Source organism: Saccopteryx leptura, chromosome 6, assembly GCF_036850995.1.
Source record: "Saccopteryx leptura isolate mSacLep1 chromosome 6, mSacLep1_pri_phased_curated, whole genome shotgun sequence".
Taxonomy (NCBI): Eukaryota; Metazoa; Chordata; class Mammalia; order Chiroptera; family Emballonuridae; genus Saccopteryx; species Saccopteryx leptura.
The window spans coordinates 24,505,293-24,527,913 of NC_089508.1; the positions used below are offsets into that span (position 1 = coordinate 24,505,293).

At 54.2% G+C, this 22,621-nt stretch overlaps 1 protein-coding gene across 5 annotated transcripts in view; it reads right to left on the bottom strand.

The window, feature by feature from the left end:
- TMEM63C (transmembrane protein 63C) overlaps positions 1-22,621 on the bottom strand; it is a 73,650-nt gene that overhangs the window by 33,433 nt on the left and 17,596 nt on the right. For 4 of the 5 annotated variants that reach the window (XM_066343111.1, XM_066343110.1, XM_066343112.1 and 1 more), the window contains 4 exons: positions 5,417-5,479; positions 1,530-1,704; positions 935-1,014; positions 408-489 (listed from right to left, as the gene is read on the bottom strand). In XM_066343111.1, the coding sequence (XP_066199208.1) occupies positions 408-489; positions 935-1,014; positions 1,530-1,691 (324 nt within the window). In that variant the 5' untranslated portion in view covers positions 1,692-1,704; positions 5,417-5,479. Of the gene's footprint in view, positions 1-407; positions 490-934; positions 1,015-1,529; positions 1,705-5,416; positions 5,480-22,621 lie in introns of those variants that run through there. The other variant, XM_066343113.1, reaches the window with a different exon arrangement.

Here is a 22,621-nt window from a genome sequence, read left to right on the forward strand (position 1 = left end):
GGATTGGATGGCAGGAAGTGGAGGGAGGCCCTGCCTGATGTCTAGAATCTTCTATGTGAAGAGGAAGGTGAGTCGCTGGCTCAGAGTGGGAGCTTGGGGGTAGGGCTGGGGCTGGAAGAAGAGTTGGAGATTTGGGAAGAGTAGACAAATTAGTTCTTAAAGTCCCTTTAAAATATGAGAATTAGCTAACACTTCGTTGGCACTCTGGGGGTAGGTACGGTCACTATCTCCATATTTACGATTTGGAAACTGAGATTTGCCAAGGCTCAGGGATGAGTCCATGGTCACATTGCTGGAAGTGGCAAAGCCCCTAATGATGAGCATGTTCCTTCCCGCACACGGCAGGGCTGCTGCCCAGAGCCAGGACCCCACCATCCCCGCCCGGCCCGGGCCTGCTCAGCACTCACCTTGTCTTTGTGCTCCATTTCCAGGGAGATGTCGGAGGGAGATGTCTTCTCACTGTGCTCCCCATAGATCAGCGAGGTCAGGCTGTGGGGCAGGAAGCGTGGCGGGGGCGGACAGGAGAGAGGGGCTCTCAGGGCCTGCCCTGTTTCTCTCCTGCCCCTGGGCCGAGGGCTGCAGTTGCCTTCTACCCAGCAGCACACATGCCTCAGCCTGTCTGCTGAGCACACAAGCTTTGGGTACAAACGGCAATCATCCCTGTTGCCAAGTGCCCAACAGATCTTGGGAATCACAGGATCCAGAAAGCCTGGAGTTTGAGAAAAAAGTGGCCCCGTGCCCAGAGATGGCTGCCCTCCAAGTCACCTTCGTGTAGAAAGGGCCCGAGCAGGGGAAGGGATGGGCGATGAGCTGCCACCTGCAGACAGGACGCCTGCTGCGGCCTGGGCACTGGTCAGAGCTGTGTCCTGGCTGCTGCTCATTCCCCACGGGAGCGAGAGCGAGCAGCTTTCAGCCTAACCCAGCCTCTCCTCACCTGTCGTTGTGCATCAGCAGAGCCAGGCGCCCATAGTCCCACGCGGCTTTGCGGAGGAATGAGTAGATCAGGACGATGAGCTGTGGGCCAGGAAAGGAGACGTGGGGCAGGAGAACCAGCGATGCCTTCCCTCAGGCCGCCTGCACCGCCCCCGGGAGAGACCGTGTCCCTGAGGCCCCAGAGGCTCCCCACCGGTCGGCTAGTTCTCTCAGGGTAGGGGCCAAGCCCAGCAGCTGCTTGTCACAGAGTGGATGTTTAGAGTTTGTTGAATGAAGGTGCTAGTAGCTTACTTACAACTGTTGCGCAAGACAGTCTGTGAGAAAATCATTAGGGGGAGTGGAGGGTGCCCAAGGCCACTGGTCAGGCAGACGTTTGGACAATGGTGATTGGAAAACTGCTTGGTTTTCCGGCCCCTTCTTCTCCAAGGCCCACCGACCCAGGGCCACACTGGGTAGGACCATCATTCAGGGAGACCCCACCACTGTGGCTGGTGTGCATTTGAAGAGCAGGGGCCCCCGTTGCATCACTCATGAAAGTTCGCTGTCCGCCGCAGCTGAGACCTGACGGTCTGCCGCCCACGGTGCCCAGGACTCACCACCCACAGGACGATGTTGATGACCAGCACGGTGGGGATGCCCCCGAACGGCTGCCCCCGCAGGACAGTGCTCCGAGACTGAAAGCAGTCGGTCGCCGTCATGTTACGTGTCATGTTACGTGTCTTTTCCACCACATTCAGGTCGCCTGGTGAGACAGCCATCTTGCCAGGCTCCCTGGTGAAAAAAGGGGTGTCCAGGTCAGACATGGGGAATTTTCTCACTTTGCAAAACACAGGAGGCTGCCTGGGAGGTGGGGGGGGGGGTTCGGAGGAAGGAGTCACCGTGTTCACGGGACACCGATGCAGACAGGGCTCACTGGTGCTCATCTCTAACATCCTGCCTTGCTCAGTTCCAGTGCCCAGAAGAGGCAATAGTTGCTGAAACTAAATTAGGGAAGGACAGAGAGTACCTGGCACATAGCAGTGACACAGTAAACGTCACTGTCTAACGTGGCACTTGAACCAGGGAGATCAGCACCTGCCCAGGGACCCGAGCCATGCCAGTCAGCCCAAGCGCTTTGGGAAGACTCAGCTGCAGGGTTTGTGGGCACTGGATCAGAGCTGGTCAGGCGTGGGTAAGAGTGGGGAGCGCGGGGGGGGGGGACCGGAAGCGACTGGTAGCGGCTCGGGCTTTTCTGCAAAGCTGTCCTGGTTCCAAAAGAGCATTTGTTTTGGTTCTAGACCTCGTCTCACCCTTGAAACTCTTCATTCCCACTCAGGACTCAGGAAAAGGAGGCCCATTCATTCAACAAATATTTAGTGAACTACTACTGACTGCCTTGTGCCAGACTAATGCTGGTGATGTATCAGTGAACAAGACAGATAAAACCCCTCCCTCGTGGGGTCCTGGTGGGAAGCAGTGCAAGGGTGAGGGTGAGTTGCCATGGGGCAGAGCAGTGTGTGTGTGTGTGTGTGTGTGTGTGTGTGTGTGCACGCGCGCAATGCTGTCTGAGTGCTGAGGAAGAGCAGACAGACCAGGGTGGCTGGATGGGGGAGAGTGCAGAGCGCAGGTAGGTGGAGGGGGAGGGGTGAGTTAGGTATTAAAGGGTTCCCTTGGATCCTTGTACGGGGAATTACTGGGGGTGGGGACGAGCAGAGAAGCAGAAGCAGAGAGGTCAATTAGGAGGAAACCGTAGCAACCTAGGCAGAAGATAATGGTCTCCTGGATCAGGACAGAAGCAGTGGAGGCAGTGAGATGTGGTCAGGTATTGGAACCATTTTGAAGGTGAAGCCAACGCCGTGTGCCGATAGACTGGATGGGGAGTGTGAGAGAGGAGTCCAGGACAGCTCTGGTTCTGGAAAAATGCAGGTGCTGCTATTGGATGGGAAGACAGGAAGTGCAGGCTGGGAAGTGAGGGCTGGTGGGGGGACCAGGAGCTGGGCTTGGACAGGCGAAATGGACAGGGGGAGCCGATGGATGGATGGATGCGTCTGCAGTTCGGAGGAGAGACTGGAGACACAAACATGGGCGTCACCAGCGTAAAGATGACTGTTAGAGGCAGAGGACTGGATCACGGAAGGAGAGAGTGCAGAGCGAGGTCCCAGACCTGCGCCTTGGGGTGCTCCCGTGAAGATGAAGAGGAAACAGAAAAAGAGACTGCAGCCCGTGAGGAAGGGCAGCAGCGGGAGAGGGTGGTGTCCTGGGAGCCAAATAAAGAAAATGTCTCCAAGAAAAGGGAAAGGCCAGTTGTGTTGATATGGTCAAGTACGGTGACAACCGAGAATTAGCCGCGATTGAAACAATGTGGAGGTTGTTTGGTGGCCAGTCTGGAACAGGAGAGAACGACAGGGGACGGTTTGAAGCCAGCGGGCATGAACAACTTGTCTGAAGAGTAATGAGGTGGAAGTGGTTAGGATGGGAGAAATGGCAGCACAGGGAACGCTCTGGGGATGATCCAGTAGAAAATAAAACTCTGGTGATGTAGGAGAGAAAGGGAATCATTGGAGCAATGGGGGGGTGTGGGAGGGGTGGGGGCTGGTGCCCTGGTGGAGAAAGTGGCCTCGCCCCGAGCCGGAGAGCTGACCCGGGAGCAGGAGGGGAGGCAGGTGTGTTGGTAGAGTCTGTGGGCATGCTCTCTTCAAGCTGTAGCCATCTGTGCGGCTGCAGGGGTGGGAGAGGCAGACGGCTAGATTCAACCAGGCTAGAGGTTTTCCCAGGCAAGTATGGGCATAAGACCAGAGGACTGAAGTAAGCAAGGGAGTGATTTTCATGCTTGTCATAGAATTTGAGCCAGGCCAGGAGAAACGGGACACAAGACGGATGAGGAAGAGTGAAAGGTGTTGGAGTTCCATTGGGTAGAAGACTGCTGAGTTACTAGAGGGTGGGCACTGACAGATGGGAAGTGGCTGTTGGACAATGAGCAGGGTGACAGTGAGACTAAGAAGGGATTGCTGTTGTTGGGAGTGATCAGGTCCAGGGCGAGGCCATGGAGTGAGTGGCATCGTGTCAAGGCTAGAGTGTTGGGAGGATCATCTTTGTGGTCAAGTGGAAACTGAAGTCAGTAAGGATGGAGAGAGGAGTAGTACAGGCTGACAGTGAGGCAGGGAAGGGGCAATGACCTGGGGGGAGGAGCCAGTGCCTGTGGCCAAGGGGAGAGGAATGTCTAGGCTAGCATCGTGGGTCCAAGATGAAGGCTTTAGTGGGGAGGAGAGAAGAAGGTCAGGAAGTTGCAAAGAGAAGCAAGAAAGATATCTCCCCCATCCCCAGGCTCGTCGCATCGAGGGGGATACAGAAGTGGGTTCTGGGGAGTCTGGGGTTCCTGTTCTCAGTGAGAAGGTGGGATGCTGGACAGCTGGGAGTGTTTCTCCCAGGGTACCACGTCTCCATGGCACTGAACCTCAGCTCCAGCACCTACTCACCAGGCGTCCTCTACCGGTCTGCACAGTGGGGGTGGTGCTAGCAATTAGCACCCACTTCAGTGCTGTGACGGGCAGTGAGTGGGTTAAGGTTCGTCAGGCATGGAGAACAGTGCCCGGAACACGGGGAGTATCCCAGTGACGTTTGTAAGATGAAAAGTGGCCTGACCTGTGGTGGCGCAGTGGATAAAGTGTCGACCTGGAAATGCTGAGGTCGCCGGTTCGAAACCCTGGGCTTGCCTGGTCAAGGCACATATGGGAGTTGATGCTTCCAGCTCCTCCCCTCTTCTCTCTCTCTCTGTCTCTCCCCCCCCTCTCTCTGTCTTTCTCTCTCCTCTCTAAAATGAATAAATAAAAAAAATTAAAAATTAAAAAAAAAAAAAAGAAATAAGCATCTTTGTTAAAAAAAAAAAAAAAAAAAAGATGAAAAGTGGACGCAGAGTCCCAGGGGGAGGAGTGGGGTGGGTTCAGCAGCTGGGGAGTGGTAGGAGGTGGGGTTGGAGGGAAAACAAAGGGGAAGGGACCGGCACGCAGGAGCCGGGAGGTGGCCTGGAGTCTGGGGCTTATTGTACTAACTCACAGAAATAGGGGGAAAGGGAATAGTGAGATCAGCCCCGGAAAAAGGGAAGGGAACACAAAATTCACCCTCCTCCCTTCCAAATTGGCCTCCAATAGGAGTGGGAGCCTCTTGCTTATCTTGAGTTTCCCTACTTTCTGTTCCCCTCTCTTTCTGCCTAGGCTGCCTACAGTTTTATTATAACCAGGTCACTAACATGTTTAGTAAAAATGTAAACTTATTGGAACATGATGCGTTCTAACAGCCTTCTGCCAGAGGGTCAGAGTAGCAGGGATGGCATTTCTGGGGTCTCTTCATGGATGGGGCAGGCATGCAACCTCAGGCTGTCCATCACCTGTGGCAGGAAGCGACAGTTCTGCTGGTGGCCACTGGGGGGAGCCCGCGCCGAGGAAGCAGGTGGGGAACGGGGAGGGAGGCGAATCTGAGGTCTGAAGGCCTTGGCGAGACTTCCTACCTGAGTCGGTTCTCCGGTGAGGGTCCAGCGCAGGCCTGGAGGCCCCACTCAGTCACCCCGGGGCTGCAAAAGAACAAACCAGGTGATGTTCTCTGGCAGCGACATCCCCCAGGGCCCCTTTCCTCATCTCTATGCTCCGGAACCTCCTTCTTTATCACGAGTGTGTTTTACAGAGTTTTCTCCAGTCTCTTGCCTGTCTTTTCATTTTCTTTATGTTAATCTTTTGAAGCATCAGAGTTTTGAAGTTTTACAAAGCCCAGTTGAGGAACTTTTCTTTTATGAACCATACTTTTGGTACTGTATCTAAAAAACAACAACCTTCGCTTGACTCGGGGTCTTAAAGACCTTAGCTTTTACATTGAAGTCTAGGACCCATTTTGAGTTAATTTTTGTGGATGGCGAGAGATAGACTCCAAGTTCATCTTCTGGCCTGTGGCTTGTCCAGTTGTCCCAGCACCAGTTGCTGAATGCTCACCTCTAAAATGAGGCACACAGCTGAGAAGCCCCTCAGGCCTGTCTGGAGGCTGGAACCAGGCCCAGATGTGAGAGCGCTTGGGGAACTGCTACCCGACCATGAGGACTTGGGACTGCTGTTACCATTTGGTTAATACTATGCGTGAAGAGGAAGGAAGGAAGGGTCCTGGGCTGCGAGGAGCTCTGGGCATCCGCCTGGCTCGAAGAATCCAAGAAGGAGGTTCGAGTTCTGGATGCTGCTTCTTTCTTTCCACTCAACTCCCACTCCCTCATTCTCTCTCATTCCAAAAGCTCCTCTCCTCTCCTCTCCTCTCCTCTCCTCTCCTCTCCTCTCCTCTCCTCTCCTCTCCTCTCCTCTCCTCTCCTCTCCCTCCCTCCCCTCCTACCCTCCTCTCCTCTCCTCTCCTCTCCTCTCCTCTCCTCTCCTCTCCTCTCCTCCCCTCCCCTCCCCTCCCCTCCCCTCCTCTCCCTCCCTCCCCTCCTACCCTCCTCTCCTCTCCTCTCCTCTCCTCTCCTCTCCTCTCCTCTCCTCTCCTCTCCTCTCCTCCCCTCCCCTCCCCTCCCCTCTTCTCCTCCTCTCCCTCCCTCCCCTCCTACCCTCCTCTCCTCTCCTCTCCTCTCCTCTCCTCTCCTCCCCTCCCCTCCCCTCTCCTCCCCTCCCCTCCCCTCCCCTCCCCTCTTCTCCTCCTCTCCCTCCCAGAAACCCTCCCTCCCTCCCTTCCTGGCTCCTGCCCACACGAGCCTCCCAGACTCACTTAGGAGACACAAGCACTCAGGCACACACCATCACACACTCCAATAGCTGGGGTGAAGGGAGCCACGGGGAGGAGTCAGAGAATCTTGCAAGGAGGTGACCTCCATGCTGAGCTGTGAGCAGGTGCTAGAATCAGCACAATGCGGTGGGAAGCGTGGGCAGAGGGAGCTGTCCTGGCAGAGACCCAGAGGGCAGACCGAGCATGGCGCTGTGGGAAAGTGGAAATGAATACTCGTGTCTAGCGTGTAAGATGGATCATTGGTTTGTTCTTTCATTTGTTCTTTCATCCCTTCAACAAGAACTCAGAGTATCTATCTTGCCAGGCCCTGACTAGACCCTGGAGGTATAAACAGAAGGCCCTCTTCACGGAGGTCGCAGCCTTTGGGATTTGGGAAGAGGATCGCTGTTGAGAGGTCTGGCCTAGCTTGCTGTCCTGCCTGGGAGGACCCCCAGCTACAAGGTCGCAGCACCTGAGCTCGGAGTGGGGTGGAATCCATCGGCAGGGTTGGGTCGGGCACAGGATTTCGCTCACCTGGCCGTCTAGCCTGGAGGGGAGGTGAGGAAGGAGAAGAGAGGAGAGAGTCTCACCCCCTCCTTACCACCCTCCTCAGCTCTCTAGCAGCAAGCAGAGGCTGTCATGAGGGAGACTGTTGCCATGGAAACCTAGACGTGAAGAAACCGCCTTTTCTCTTCACCCTTATGCCATGCTTTCTGAAGGGAAGGCTAGATTGTGGGTGTGAAGAAAGACATGGAGGACCAATCTGCCTGGTGCAGGCGGCACCAGGGAACTCCTCTCTTTGGCCATGAACTTCCTCCCATCAGAGCACAGGGAGGCTGCACAGGGCGTCAGGGAGACAAGGCTCTCTGGAGCAGATTGTCTGGGCCTCAGTCCCAGACCCTCTCTTGGAAGCCCTGTGTGACCACAAACCGTCAGCAACTTCGCCTCTCTGAGCCTGTTTCCACCTCTGGAAAGCGGGGATGACACAGTACTGCCTCACAGGGGAACTGTGACCATGAAATAAGATCATTCATATAAAGCCCTTTGCACCGTCCTTGAGAACTGTATGTGCTCAATATTAGGCCAGACTGGGCCATTCCTAGTCTCCTTCCACCTGCTCTGCCCGGGAGCCGGCGAGCAGAAAGACGCGGAGACTGGGAAGGCATGCCCAGTACCCACAAACCGGAGCCGGGGGCAGGCTGCTGCCTCCGTTCCTGTTGTGCTTGAAAAGCAAATGTCAGCCTTGCTTTTGGGGCCAGAGTGGGGCAGTGAGAGACGGTGTTAGTGCTGGTGGGTGAGTCAGGACGCTCAGGGCCCTTCCTCAGCTGCAAGGCTCATCTGACGGGGGAGTGCACGGCCTTCCTCCCACCCGCTTCTCCCCGCCCCAGTCTCGTGGCAGAAGCTGGAGGCTCGCAGCCCTGGGCCTGGGCAAAGTTTTCCTCAGCAGGTGGGCAGAGGTTTTGAAAAGAACTTGCTTTAGCCTGACCAGGTGATGGCGCAGTGGATAGAGCGTAGGACTGGGATGCGGAGGACCCAGGTTCGAGACCCCGAGGTCGCCAGCTTGAGCGTGGGCTCATCTGGTTTGAGCAAAGCTCACCAGCTTAGACCCAAGGTTGCTGGCTTCAGCAATGGGTTGCTCGGTCTGCTGAAGGCCTGCGGTCAAGGCACATATGGGAGAGCAATCAATGAACAACTAAGGTGTTGCAACGAAAAACTGATGATTGATGCTTCTCATCTCTCTCCGTCCCTGTCTATCCCTCTCTCTGACTCTCTGTCTCTGTAAAAAAAAAAAAGGAAAGAACTTGCTTTGTCTTTATTACTTCTCTGGCCCATCACTCACACCCCTCCTTCCAGATGTCGCCTGATTCCAGCTGCTGTTGCCCTGTCCTAACTAGCAGGCCAGCACTGTGCTCCCCACTGCCCACCTCAAGGGCAAGTCCTCTGCGTGGGAGCCCATGTCCCCGAGCTGGGGTGCTCCAGGAAGCCCCAGGAGGGCAGTCTCATTATTAATTATAGGATAAATACTTCCCATTTAAGTACTAGCTCAATTAATCGTCACACTTACCCTAGGGTACTAGAATCATCCCTAGATGCAAAAGAAAATTAAGGCCAGAGAGGTTAAATAACTTGTCCAAGGTCATGGTGCTGGTAAGTAGCAGAGCTGGCCCTTGAACATGGGCAGTTTGTAAGCCTGACTTGCTACTTCCTGCTCCTTCTGGGCCTCTGCTGGGCTGGCAGTGCCGGGCAGGGGGTAGTGCGGGCAGGAGGTAGTGCCTGGTAGGGGGCAGTGCCGGGCAGGGGGCAGTGCCTGGGAGGGGGCAGTGCCAGGCAGGGGGTAGTGCCAGGCAGGGGGCAGTGCCTGGCAGGGGGCAGTGCCAGGCAGGGGGTAGTGCCGGGCAGGGGGCAGTGCCGGGTAGGGGGCAGTGCCGGGCAGGGGGCAGTGCCTGGGAGGGGGCAGTGCCAGGCAGGGGGTAGTGCCGGGCAGGGGGTAGTGCGGGCAGGGGGTAGTGCCAGGCAGGGGGTAGTGCGGGCAGGGGGTAGTGCCGGGCAGGGGGCAGTGCCAGGCAGGGGGTAGTGCCGGGCAGGGAGTAGTGCTGGGAAGCCTTCTAACCCGAGTCCAGGGGTAGAAGCTTTTCCAGCCTTTCGGGCTGTTGCAGTGGAAACTGCTGTGGACGGAGGGACTCAGGAGAGTGGGGCTCTGGGCCACCTGTGTGCCCTTGAGCAGATGCCTTCTCTTCTTTGGGTCTCCTGTCTGTAAGATGAGGGGTTTTGGTGGTCGGTCTCTGAGGGCCAGGCTGGAGCGAGGATGCCAGATGTCTCAGAGACACAGTCTGAGCCACACAGCCTATATTTCTTGGCACAGCCCAGAGCTCACTTGCTCCACCACCACCACCACCATGAGTTCTCAGGGGCTGGTCCACAGGGACTGCATGTTAACTTGGAGGAGCAAGTCACTGCAGTCATAAGCCTTGTCTTAGGAGGAGAAGCTGTGGGTGGGGAGGCCACCCCCTCATTCTTCCCTAACTCTGTCCCCACCCAGCGTGCACAAAGCCAGAGCACCTGCATCCACCCCCGCCTCTGCCATCTGACCTTCTCAATCTCTTCAATAATTCATCACCTTTTTGTTAACAACAGGAAAGATTATTTCCCATGGCTCCGGACCTCGAAAAAGCAAAATGGAGTTCCTGGCCATGGGCACCCTCTCCCATCTCCCCTTCTGCTCTCTCTGCCCCGTGCTCTCTGCTCTCAGATCTGCCCACTGACCTGGCCACGGGCACCCTCTCCCATCTCCCCTTCTGCTCTCTCTGCCCCGTGCTCTCTGCTCTCAGATCTGCCCACTGACCTGGCCACGGGCACCCTCTCCCATCTCCCCTCTGCTCTCTCTGCCCCGTGCTCTCTGCTCTCAGATCTGCCCACTGACCTGGCCACGGGCACCCTCTCCCATCTCCCCTTCTGCTCTCTCTGCCCCGTGCTCTCTGCTCTCAGATCTGCCCACTGACCTGGCCACGGGCACCCTCTCCCATCTCCCCTTCTGCTCTCTCTGCCCCGTGCTCTCTGCTCTCAGATCTGCCCACTGACCTGGCCACGGGCACCCTCTCCCATCTCCCCTCTGCTCTCTCTGCCCCGTGCTCTCTGCTCTCAGATCTGCCCCAGCCCACCCCCATTTCCAGGACAGCGGATCAGTGGCCCAGATCCAGTCTCACTGCTAGGAGACCAGGTCCTTGGGCAGAGGGGAGGCGGGGAGGGGGTGTTACTGTAACGAGGGTTCTGGTTAATGTCCTTTCCCACCCACCATGCCAGCTGGCCTGGAATCTTCTCTCAGTAAGCCTTTCCTTGCTCCAAACTGCCGAGTCTCAATCCCCTCACATCTTCACGACAGAGAAGGGTATGCCGAACTTAACACGTGAAGAAAGTGGGCTGCCAGCAGGCTAAGAGATTTCCTTCAGGCTCGGGAAAGTGGTGGATTTGGGATCAGAACCTGGGTTTTATGGCTTCTCATTTAGTATTCTCGGGCTTGGATCAATGGCTCCTCTGCCTGGGATGGGGTGAGGGCACTGGAGTCACCGGGAAGGTGTGAAGGAGCTCCAGATACCTGCCCCACTCCAGACTCGAAGAATGAGAATATCAGGTCAATTCTTATGTGCAGCCAACAGAGAGAAATACCAGCTTCAGATTTCCAGGGTTATTTTTATCTAAATAAGGAGTTCTTAAAGATCCAAAATATTTTCTGACTCCCCCTAAATGAGGAAATCAGTGTCCCTTAAATCATGTTGCAATGGGGCAGGCAGCACAGGAGACCTGTCCTTACCGTCTCCTCTCAGGCGACCTCCCCTCCCCCTCCCAGCTCATTCTGCATCTGAGGCGAGTCGGCTGGAGACCCACAGAGGCCCACACCACCTCTTTACTTGAATCCCTAAAACCTTGCATTTCTCCCTATGCCAGAGGCCACTGGCATGGCCAACTCTTCATGGGGCACCATGCCGGCCCTCTGTCCTGTCTTCATGTCTCAGACCTGCTTGTCCTGCCCCGACTGAGCTCTGAGCCACTTCCTCTTGGGCTAGGCTGGGATCTTGGTCTCAACAGCATTCATACCCCTGGATCCAGCTCACATCCTGTTCCCTGGAGCCTTTCGCCAATGAGCAGCCCCGTCTGTACCCTGTCTCCACCCTCTTCACACAGCTGGCCTCTGCCACCACTGCCTGGCACTATTCTCCTGTTTTTGCATGCACATGAACAGCCAGTTCCCCAGCACATCTGTGCACTCCTTGATGGCGGGGCCATGTCATTTTGTTCTCTTACAATGACTGGAATGTGGCAGGCCTCAGGGAAAGATAGATGGTCCTTTATCTAGGGCTACACTCAGGAGCAGGAAAAATAAAATTTGGGTGTTTTGCATCCATGTACACACACTTATGTTTGTCTCTCCACAGCATATTGTTGATTACTACATCTTGCTCCCCGTATCATAGCAGGGAACATATGATTTGGGGTCAGGAGATTGGATGTAAATCCAGATCTATTGCTTTTTAACTGTGGCTTAGCCTCTTGCTGTTTAATTTCCTCTTTTATAAAATAGATATAATTATATCTGCCTTGCCTATACCAGGGTGGTTGTGAGAATTAAAGGAGATGGTATGTGGAGACATTTTTGTAAACTGGGAGAACACAAACATTGACTGTTGCCTTTGTTATCTTCTTCCTAGGACTGAGGTCAGCCTTCCTTCTGAATCCCTGAATGGGCCCCTAAGATACCCCTGAAGGCCCAGCATAGGGCGAGTGGATTGGGGCTCCATCTTGCCATCTGGCTCTCTAAAGTAGTAAGCCAGGCAGCCAGCAGCTGGGCCAGCGAACACGTGCTCAGCACCACGGACAGCACCACACATCTGCGGCGGCCACTTTCCTCACCTGGGTTCTGTGGCCAGGACCCGGCAGTATGCGCTGATGCCCCTGGCACAATAATAAGAACTGCTAACATCTATTGAAATATTTCTGTGTGCCAGGCACTGTGCCAACTTTCTAACACACCATCAGATTACGTGTTGGATCTACTCAGTGGCCTGTATAATGTGCCTTCCTATATTGCAGAAGCTAGAAAGCTAAAAACTACATTTCCAACACTCCATTGCAGTGGGGGTTTGCATACAGATCAGGTTCCATCAGCTAGATGCAGTGGAGATAGATTTATAAGGCGGAAGGGAGGAGGAGGCCACCTTCCTGCTGATGGGCTGTGTTCTGCTGATAAGCAGTGTGGAGAGAGGAAGTTCTCTGCAGCAGATCGATGCCCAGTCCCTGGTTCCTGGAGGGTGAGGGTGGGGTGAGGGGTGAGAAGCAACAGTGGGGCTGGCTGCAGAGGCTCCCCGACCCCTGGCTTGCAGGTGAGGCCCCAGCAGTCCCGTCCTAGCTGTGGTGAAGGAGCAGTCAGTTCTGCTCTGCCCTGAAGACCCAGATGTTAACCTTTCCACTGATTTTTGTGAGCACGTAATTCCCTATGTTAAATTCTGTTTCGGCCCTGGCTGGTTGGCTCAGCGGTAGAGCGTCGGCCTGGTGTGCGGGGGACCCGGGTTCGATTCCCGGCCAGGGCACACAGGAGAAGCGCCCATTTGCTTCTCCACCCTCACCCCCTCCTTCCTCTCTGTCTCTCTCTTCTCCTCCCGCAGCCAAGGCTCCATTGGAGCAAAGATGGCCCGGGCGCTGGGGATGGCTCCTTGGCCTCTGCCCCAGGCGCTGGAGTGGCTCTGGTCGCGGCAGAGCAAAGCCCCAGAGGGGCAGAGCATCGCCCCCTGGTGGGCAGAGCGTCGCCCCTGGTGGGCGTGCCGGGTGGATCCCGGTCGGGCACATGCGGGAGTCTGTCTGACTGTCTCTCCCCGTTTCCAGCTTCAGAAAAATACAAAAAAAAAAAAATTCTGTTTGGTTTAAAGTTCTTGGAGTGGTTTTTACTTCCCTCACCAAGAGCAGGTCAGGTCGGTTCTGTTATTATCCTATCTTAGAAATGAGTAATTTGGGGCACAGAGAAGTTAAATGACTAGTCCAGGTCAGGCAGCCAGTGACAATGGGACCTGAACTCAGGCCATCTGACTCCCCATCCCCCTTCAGGACTGATGCCCGCAGGCTGAAGACAGAAGCAAAATGGAGAGAAGTCAATGCTGACGGGAAATTCTGGGAACACACTGCAGGCCAGAGCAGGCGCAGCCCCTGGAAAGGCCTCAGAAGAAGGTGGAGAGGCCGCGGACACGGCCATGGGCCCGGCATAGTGCCGGTGCCTTTGTGTGGTTAGCCCGCCGTCACTGACACCTCACGAGCAAGCTAGGAGGGAGCAGCCTTAGAGGTGAGTGTCAGTATCCCCACACTACAGGTAGAGAAGCGGAGGTTCGCAGAGGTTCAGTAACTGACCAGAAGTCACACTGCTGGAGAGACAGGCAGGACTGCGATCTACGCTAGGCGTCTGGCTCCACAAACCCCCGGGGCCTCTGAGGCACCCTTTCAGCAGGGCTGTATTTCTGGGCTGCAGGGAGACAGGCTAGAGTCCAGGGGTCTCAAACTCAACTCAGCATGTGGGCCGCAGAGCAAGATCACAGCCGTTCGGCGGGCCGCACTAGGTCTACAAAAGGCAACTGTTACGCAACACTTTTCAGTGTCACAAAACGACCAGAAACTGTAGTTCGTGGATTAGTCTGCGGGCCGCAAAAAATTGTTCGGCGGGCCGCATGCGGCCCGCGGGCCGTGAGTTTGAGACCTCTGGTAGACAGATCTGCCCTACACCTGAGGGACTCGGCCCTAACGGGGAGGCAGGGCTGTGGGGCGGAGGGAGCTCGCTGGCTGCAGCAAGGGGAGAGGGTGGCCGCTTGGCCCGGGCGGGAAGCTGAGAGTGCGGGCTTCCCCTTCGCTCCTCTCATCTCTGGGACCCCTCTTCTTGCCGAAAAGGTCCCTTTTTTTGTCCTGAAGACCCTACACCCCCACCCAGGGACCCATGCCTTTCTGCCCATGGCCCCAAGTCAGCAAGTAGCCATAATGGGGCCTGACCAGCGGTGGGATTCAGCCGGTTCCCACCAGTTCGGCAAACCAATACCTAATTTTTTGTTGAGTTCAGCTAACTGGTTGTTAAATGGCACTTGTCATCAAGGTTCTCTCTAAGGTGGGCACCTGGGCAGCCACCCAATGTGAAAATCACAAATTTACATTCCTTACTCCTTTTTTAATGTTCGTCTGCGCAATAGCGTGTTCTAAGCACCGGTATTAATGTTCGTTCCATCCATAGGTGAAAAGAAATTGATGGAACTATGCTTGTAATATTTATTTAGTCATTTCATAAAACTCATTATACCTTTGCTGAAATACTCCATTTTAATTTTGTCACGTTTGTTACTTCAGGAAACAAACTATAACATAAAGAGAAAAAGTGCCAAACAACCAGGGGTGACAAGCTGTCATTGGAAACATCTTCAAGAACAGTTTTATTGTTTTTTGGCAGGTACTACTTAATATTTTTTCATTAATATTTTAAAACTCTTTCCTATACCATAATCTAGTTTTGTGTACCTTTTTTATTGTTCTTATTTAAGTATTAAATGCATGAAATAATAAACTACCTTTCGGTATAGAATTTCTTATACTTAAAATGGCCATTAGGGCAGAGAACCGGTTGTTGTTATTTGAGTCCCACCACTGGGGCCTGAGGCGGGAGGGAGAGGCGGCCTTGGGCAGGTCCCTGGGAGCTGGGCAGTGACTCAGAGACACCAGGCGGGGGAGAGGTGACTCCTTGCTTGTGTTAAAAAGACAAAAAAAGTAAGAACAGCAAGAGATAATGTTGGTAAACTAGATGATTTCAATTCTAAAAATTAAAAAAGGGAAAGAATAAAAAACAAAATTATATCTGTAAGAAAAAAAGTCTATCTTTGGGTGGTGACCTGTGGTCTTTTAAAAACCTTTTTCTGAGTTTGAAAACCTGTTTAATAGGAGCATGCATTATTGTCTGCAATGAGAAAAACTCATATTTAGAAAGGAAGGCTTGGTATTTCCAGGCATGTATCTACTCATCCTTCCTTCTTCCTTTCATACGGAATCTTCCTTCACTCTTCAAGTGCCCTCATTCTGACCAGCTCCCACCCAGGCGTGTGGGTGGAGTGGGGGGAGGGGCGGGCCCTGTGGCTTCTGCACAGGCTGCCCACTCAGGAAGAGTCAAGGCCTGACTCTGATGCCACCTCCTCCCTCCACCCACAGAGTCTTGTGGGCCAGATGCAGGAAGATCAAGGTTTGAACCGACACCACGTAGACCAAGGTAACCACCAGACCCTTGGGGGTCTGCAGGAAGCCAGGGGCACCCTCCCTCTCCTTCGCCAATCAATAACTCTCTCCACCCCACAGATCTGGTGCGGGGCTGACCGCAGCAGCACGACAGGCGGTGATCAGGGAGGGGGCTCTGTGCCCCTCCCCCAGCACAGCTCTCTGTTGGGCAGGTGGGGGCCAGCCTGCTAGTGTAGCATTTAAGTGTGTCTTCTCTAAGAAGAGCTCGACTCCGTGGGTCCAAATCCTGCCTCTGCTACTTCCTAGCCACATGTCTTTGGGAAAGATTCTTAACCTGTGCCTCAGTTTCCTTACCTGTGAAATGGAGATATTAATAGCATCCATCCTTATTGGGTAAATACGAGGATAACATGAACTAATTCACATGAGATTCTGAGAACAGTGCTTAACACACAGCAGTGGTTCAATATATTTAATAGTTATGTATTATTTTCCTTGTTGGTACCTAGAACATTTGGTGTTCATTTACGGGATGACGTAGCAGATGGCTGACGCCCCCAGTGGATAGAAAGCTCCTTGATGACAGAGCCCAGGGCTGCGTCTACTCATTTTTCTGCTGTGCCGGGCAGAGCTTAGTGCTTTACAAATATTTGTTGAAGAAAGGAATGATTGGCAGTGGAGCTAGGAGGGGTCTCATTTGGCCCCCAGGATCTCAGACCCAGTGTTGTGGCTGGAGGGGCTCTTACAGTCCTTTAACGTAAGCCCCTCCTCCCACAGATGAGCAAAGGTTGCTGCTGCCCGTTTCCTTGGCTTCCAGTCGCACAATGCTGGGCAGCCCTGCCTACCTCTCTCTCCATCTCCCCTGGGGCTCTGCTCATTCACACATGGAGGGCATGGTGAAATCTTGAACAGAGGCAGCCATTTCTGTCTTGATTTAGAAAAAAAAAAATGTGGCACTTCTCATATCTGAGCGTTGTGGAGCAAATACATTCCCAGCAGAACTGGGTGTAGCTGCAGCTGCTGGTTCGACCCTGAGTTATTGTGGTAATTCCCGTCTCCGTGGTAACCAGTCCAGCTAAGCCTTCAGCTAGCAGAGACTGGGCAAAGGGCTCACTCAGCAGCACAGCACTCCTTCCACCCCCCATAGTGCTGCTCTCTCCCCAGCCTCTTCCCTGCCAGCTTTCCCCGCAGGAGTCCCACGTGGATTGAGGGGAGGGAGGGGGCAGGGCAGAGGAGATGCAGCCACAACAGGGGCCCCGTGGATCTCAGAATCAGCCTCAGTTAGAGGGGGGGATGAAGGCATGTAGCATCAGGAACAAACAGGCAGCAGGATGCGGTTAGGGGCCACGCCACCCCCAGCAACTCCTGCCGCTAGGACGGGCTCTGGCGGAGAGTGCCACAAGCTGGGGAGGACAGAGGCCCAGACTGCAGAGCCAGGAGGCTGAGCCCTAGCCTACACAGACCCAACCAGCTGCTGGGGACACATTGAGGTGCAGATAGAACCAGCCTGCACTGAACACTTGCTCTCTGTTGGCACTAGGCTAGGAAGTGGGGAGGAAAGATAAATGGCAGACAGATCTGCCCTCGGTGAGAGCACAGTCAGGTGGGGGAGACCCAAACAATGCGAAAGCGGCCAATCAGAATAAAGAGTAACAGATGCCTGCTCAGTGAAGCGCGCGAGAAGCAGGTGGCACACAGAGAAGGCCGCCTCCCGGGAGCCTGCCTGTGTCTGGATTTGCTCTGGAAAGGGACCCGAGAAACTCTTGATAGTAGATGCCTTCTGGGAGAGCAAGCAGGGAAAGGCTAGGCAGGGTGAGATGACTTCCTTCCATTATATTCTCTTTTTTGCTTTCTGAATTTTGTACTATATGCAGGTCTAACCAAACCAGCCAAACAGACGAAAGCAAAGCCAAGATGAAAACAGGACCATGTGACAGATACCATAACAGGGTGTGAGCTGCTTGGTGCTGAGCCCAGAGGAGGGGAGGGCAGCGCTGACACTGGGGACGTTCCTGCCCTCAAGGTCTGAGAGCTGCCATCTGCTAGGGCCACGGGTGCGTCTGTCCCTCTGTCCCCACACCTGTGTGATTTGGGATGTACAGATGTATTTACTGGGTTGAATAGGGTTCCTCCAAAATTCATGTCCATCTGAAGTCACAAAATATGACCTTAATGTAACTATGTGTGGTGAGGGGTTTGACTGAACTTACTGTGGTAATCATTTTGCAATATATAAAATATCAAATGATTGTGTTGTACACCTGAAACTAATGTTATGTCAATTATACCTCAATTAAAATATACATACATACATACATACATATGCATACATATATATATAAAACCTTATTTAGAAATGGGGCTCTGCAGATATAATTACTTAAAATGGACTCATACTAGCTTGACCTATGGTGACGCAGTGGATCAAGTGTCTGTCCACCTGGAATGCTGAGGTCACTGGTTCAAAACCCCAGGCTTACCCAATCAAGGCACATTAGAGAAGCAACTATGAGTTAATGCTTCCTGCTCCGCCCCCCCTTTCTCTCCTTCTCTCTAAAATTAATAATAGAAATCTTTTTTAAAATGAAGCCATACTAGATTAGATCTAGGTGCTTACTCTTTTAGCCATAAGATTCTAGTGGGCACACTGACCCCCAAAGAAACCAGGACAGGCCTGCATAAGTGCATTCCAGCAGCCTGGTAAGGAGAGGGGGGAGCACAAAGGGGGAGCACTTGACTGAGCCTGGCAATCTGGAAGGCTTCCTGGAGGAGGTTCTAGCCAAGACAGCTCTTAGAGGATGGATCGCAGCAGCCACGTTAGTTAAAGACCCACTGCCAGGCACTGTGCTAAGACTGCGAGCGCGAGCTCTTTCATCCTCACACAGCCCCACGATGGGACGGTTGTGACTGAAGAACAATCTGAGCCCAGACAGTCTGCTTCCAGCGACCACGGTCCCAGCTCTGAGCGCACATGGAGGAGCTGCCGTGGGAGGTCAAGGGCAGGACATTCCAGGAGGGGACCGCGCGTGCGCCCAAGAGGAAAGGGAAGTGGACTCAGACTGAGCTAAGGCTTTCCCCGGAGGGAGTTTGGGTCCCCCAGAGGGGACCGAGCCACCCCTGGGGCAGCTGAGATGGGAAGCACACCAGGCCCTGGCCTCATCTGTCTAAACAGGGCAGGAGGTGCTGGCTGCCAAGGTGGAGAGGAGGGATTGAAGAGAGATGGAGAGGGGCTTCTCTGTGTGCTCAGCTGCTCCGGCAACGGATGGGAGCCGGATGACAGAGGCTGTGGGGCTGGCTTACACGGCTTCCAGGGCCTGCGGGGAGAGTGAGCCCGGAACACAGGGGTTGAGAGTCGCAGTGCCTCTGGGGTGGGCACTCTCTACTTATGGGTTTGCTTATAGGAAAGGCTGGCTCTGAGGAGAGGCTCAGGGATGACTGGCTGGCACAACCTCTGTGACCTATGGTGTCCTCCACACGTTGGCCCCAGGCAGTCTCTGTGTGGCTCTAGGGGTCACTGGCCTCCTCAACTAAAGCACAAGTCTCCAGGCCAGGGGCCAGCTTCATGATGACCCTGTCCCTGCCTCTTGGGTTGGGGGTTCAGGAAAGCCTCTGATTCATGTTGAAAGAAGACTCAAAATAGAGATATGAATCCAGAAGATGGAACCAGAGGAAATGAGCTCGAGCTGCAGCAAGAGGTATTCTAGTTAGATACAAGGAAGAACTGGCCTATGATGCTGATGGGGGAGTAGTAGCTGTTTCTGGGGGAGACCCATCCCTCTGTCTCTGACAGTCTGTCTCTCAGGAGGAAACTTAGAGGTGTTTCCTCTCTTCCCTTCCTTTGCCAGCTCCTTCGTCAAGTCTCACCTACATTTCAGTTCCTTCTCTCCTTTCCTGTTGGCCTCCCACTTCTGCCCCTTGGTCTGAGTGGACCAGAGGCTCTCCCCATCCTGCTGTCCCAGTGTGGTTTGGGGCCTTGAGCTCAGGCACACTCGGGTTGGTCAGCCAGTGCTTGCTGAGCCCTGACAGACCTCCGGGCCCTGCCCCGGGCACCTCTAGCCCTGTGGGGAGATCAGACAGTTAAACCAGTGGCTACACCCAGGGCAGAGTGAGGGCCACTCGGTGAGAAAGGTATAGGCCACGGTGATGGGGCCCAGAGACCGCACCCCCGGGGGGCCAAGGAAGGCTTCCGAGAGGGACAGGAGGATTTCTGTGCTGCCAGAAACCAGTGGGAGCAGGCAAGGGGCCAAATGAGTGGAGCAGGGCAGCAGAGGGTGGAATGTTTCAGAGACGGCAGGTTGACTGGCTTGGCTACAGAGGAAGGACCAGAGGGATCTGGTGAGACAATGACAGACTGGGGCCAGATGCGGTCCTGAGTCTCGGGCTGAGTGATTTACATTTACTCTGCAGGAGTTTGGAGGGAGGGCGTGACATCTGGGCTGGGAGTAGCCCGGCTTCTCGAGCTTGCTCCTTTCCCAGGATCTAATGAAAGGCACTCGGCCCCGATTCTGAGCCCACAGGCTTTCAGGGATTCCTCAGGGGAGCAGATAATGCATGTCTCAACTGTCCCCTTTCTGTGCAGCCTGTCCTGCTGACACTGTTTACAAGCACAACTCCCTGGCACTCCGGACCCCTCTCCTTCAGTTCCGCCGCTTACGGCCTTCCTTCTCGCGTCCTTCATCTACAGTTTATGCCGGTTACCGCCGCCTCCGCCCTCACGGGGCTGAAGGCACCACGAGGGCAGGTCCACGTCTGTCTTCCTTGCTGCTGAGTGTTCCAGTGCCTAGCGCAGTGCCTGGGATCCCAACAAACTCATTCATTTGTTGAATGAATCAGGAGAAAAATATCACCCTGCATGAATCAGCAGGGTCTATCACTTTACTTTTGGCTTCCTGAGCTTGGCATCACCCAAGTGGAAAAATCTCTGGTAAAATCAGACAGAATTCCGCTTCCCCCCCTTGCTGTGCCTCTCACACTTGCCAGGAGTCTGGGAAGATTTGGACAGTTCCTTCCCCCTCCTCTGCCAGAACACCACCACTTTCTTCCATCTTGGAGTGGAGGCCAGGCGAGGAAAATTTCAGCTAAGGGAAGCAAGGGGCTGGCGGCTCCGCCAGGCAGCCTGGAGAACAACTCCGACGGACCAACCAGAACATCTGCAAGTTATCGTGCCCACCCCACCTGGGCACTGTGCAGGTGCTCTGGGCATTCGTTCTAGTCCTACAAAAAAATAAATGGGCATTATCCTCCCACTTTACAGATGGAAAAATAGAGGCTCAGAGAAGCTAATTGACGTGGCCAATTCTCCCCGCCAGGTGAGCAGTCCGGTTTTAACACGGACTTCCTCCATGGCACACGGCCTCCCTTCTGCCACAGAAGCAGCTGAGATGCAGGTGCGAAGCTCGTTGTGGTTTCTGTTCAAGGTGCCGGATCACAGGGGTCTCTGCGGGACCCAGGCGGAGGTTTTGGTCACCTCCAAGGGATGAATGAGGATAATGATGTTACATCTGCCACCTAGCTCGAACACACCAGAGAGTATACGTTATAACTGCGGTCACTGCCTGTTCTGGCTCGTGGCCAGGCATCCTGTCCTCACTCTGATGCGAATGAGCCAGGAGGGCTGGAGTCTAAAACAGGGCTCCCTGCATCTGAGGCCCCAGCAGAACCAAGGGGAACAAACCAAACCTCCCCCGTGGGCAGATACAGCACCTGCCGTCCAGGGCTGTCACCTTGGGCGGCTGGGCCGTCGCTGGGGAGGCAGGAGAGCTCGATCGACCCCCCAGCTGTGGGGCTGCAGGTGGCTGCATGCCCATGCCTGAGGGTCTCAGTCCTCCCATCCAGAGTGTGGAAACACTCTCAACAAAAATCGATGATTCTTTATTATGTGCAAGGAAAACGATAGCGTTTTGGCCTTTGAGGCCCTGAAAGGGCAGGATGGAGAAGAGTCATTCAATATGCCATGGGGAGCCATGGGTGATTGTACAGCAGGGGTGTGAGGTGACTGCACTGAGCTTTAGGGAGCTTACTCAGACAGCAGGGTGTGGACGGGGAGAAGAGGCTTTTCTAATGACCAGAACTAACACAGTAAGCACGCAGGAAGTGCTTTCAAGCACTTTCCAATATTAACTTGAATCTTCACAGTCCCCCTGAGTGTAAGTTATAACTGTTGTTATCCCCATTTTACAGATGAAAAGACTGATGTGCACAGAGATGACAAGGCTAGTGGGTGGTGGAGCTGGGAACTGCACCCTCCTGGCTCCCGAGCCTGAGTTCTTGACCACTATTCGGTGCTGCCGCTTGCAGTCAAGTAGGCTGGAGGAACCAGCGTTCAGCACAGGGCCAGGGCAGGGGGCATGGTGAGGGACAGAAGTGACATACTGCCTGTGGCGAACACTCTTTGCCCTGGAGGACTCTCGCGGGGCCTGACCAGGAAGTTATAAGGGGGATGTGAACATCAAGCACTTTGATCTGCACAGAAAAGAACAGTATCTAAGGTTACTTGTATTGATAATAACAACAAGTGCAATGTTCTTGGCCAACAGCCCACACAGGATAACTTCTTTCATGGAAAAGAGATTTTAGAGACACTCTCAAATAAAGAAATCTTATCACAATCATAGCTTTTCTTGACTAGCCACTCTTTTCTCGATCTTACGAACTTGTTTACTGAATAGGGGGGAAAGCCTCGCTTAGATGCTAACCTGGCTTTAGCACCTTCTGGCTTTGGATGTTTCATCACCTCCAGTGTCCCTTTCACAAAGTGGGGGTTTGCTAGGAGTCACCAGGTAGGTGGAAGGAGAGGAAGGGGGCTGGGACAGAGGCTGGGGGCGGGGCAGGGAGGAGGCGGCTGAACCAGGAAGGGCTGCCTGAGATCCACAGGCTTCCTGTGCTGTTCCAACCAGATTACACCTGACTCCTCTGAGCGTTCAGTTACAACATCATAAACAAGAGGACTGATATGAGTAATGCTTGAGAAGAAAACCGAGATTGAGGCTGGACGGTATCACTAAGATCCTTCCCAGCTCTGAGAGTCTATGAAGAAACCATTTGTCATGACACCTTCTCAAGGAGAAAGCGTTGAGAGGCAGGGAAGTCTGAGAACAGCCGTGTCTGGCTGGATTCTGGGCCTGTCCCAAACAGGGGTCAGCTGGGCAGGAGCCACTTGAGGAACCCAGCTAGCAGCCCAGCCGGGGCGTTTCCGTGGAGCAGTGGCATCCCGACCACAGCCAGAGAGTCTGGCTCC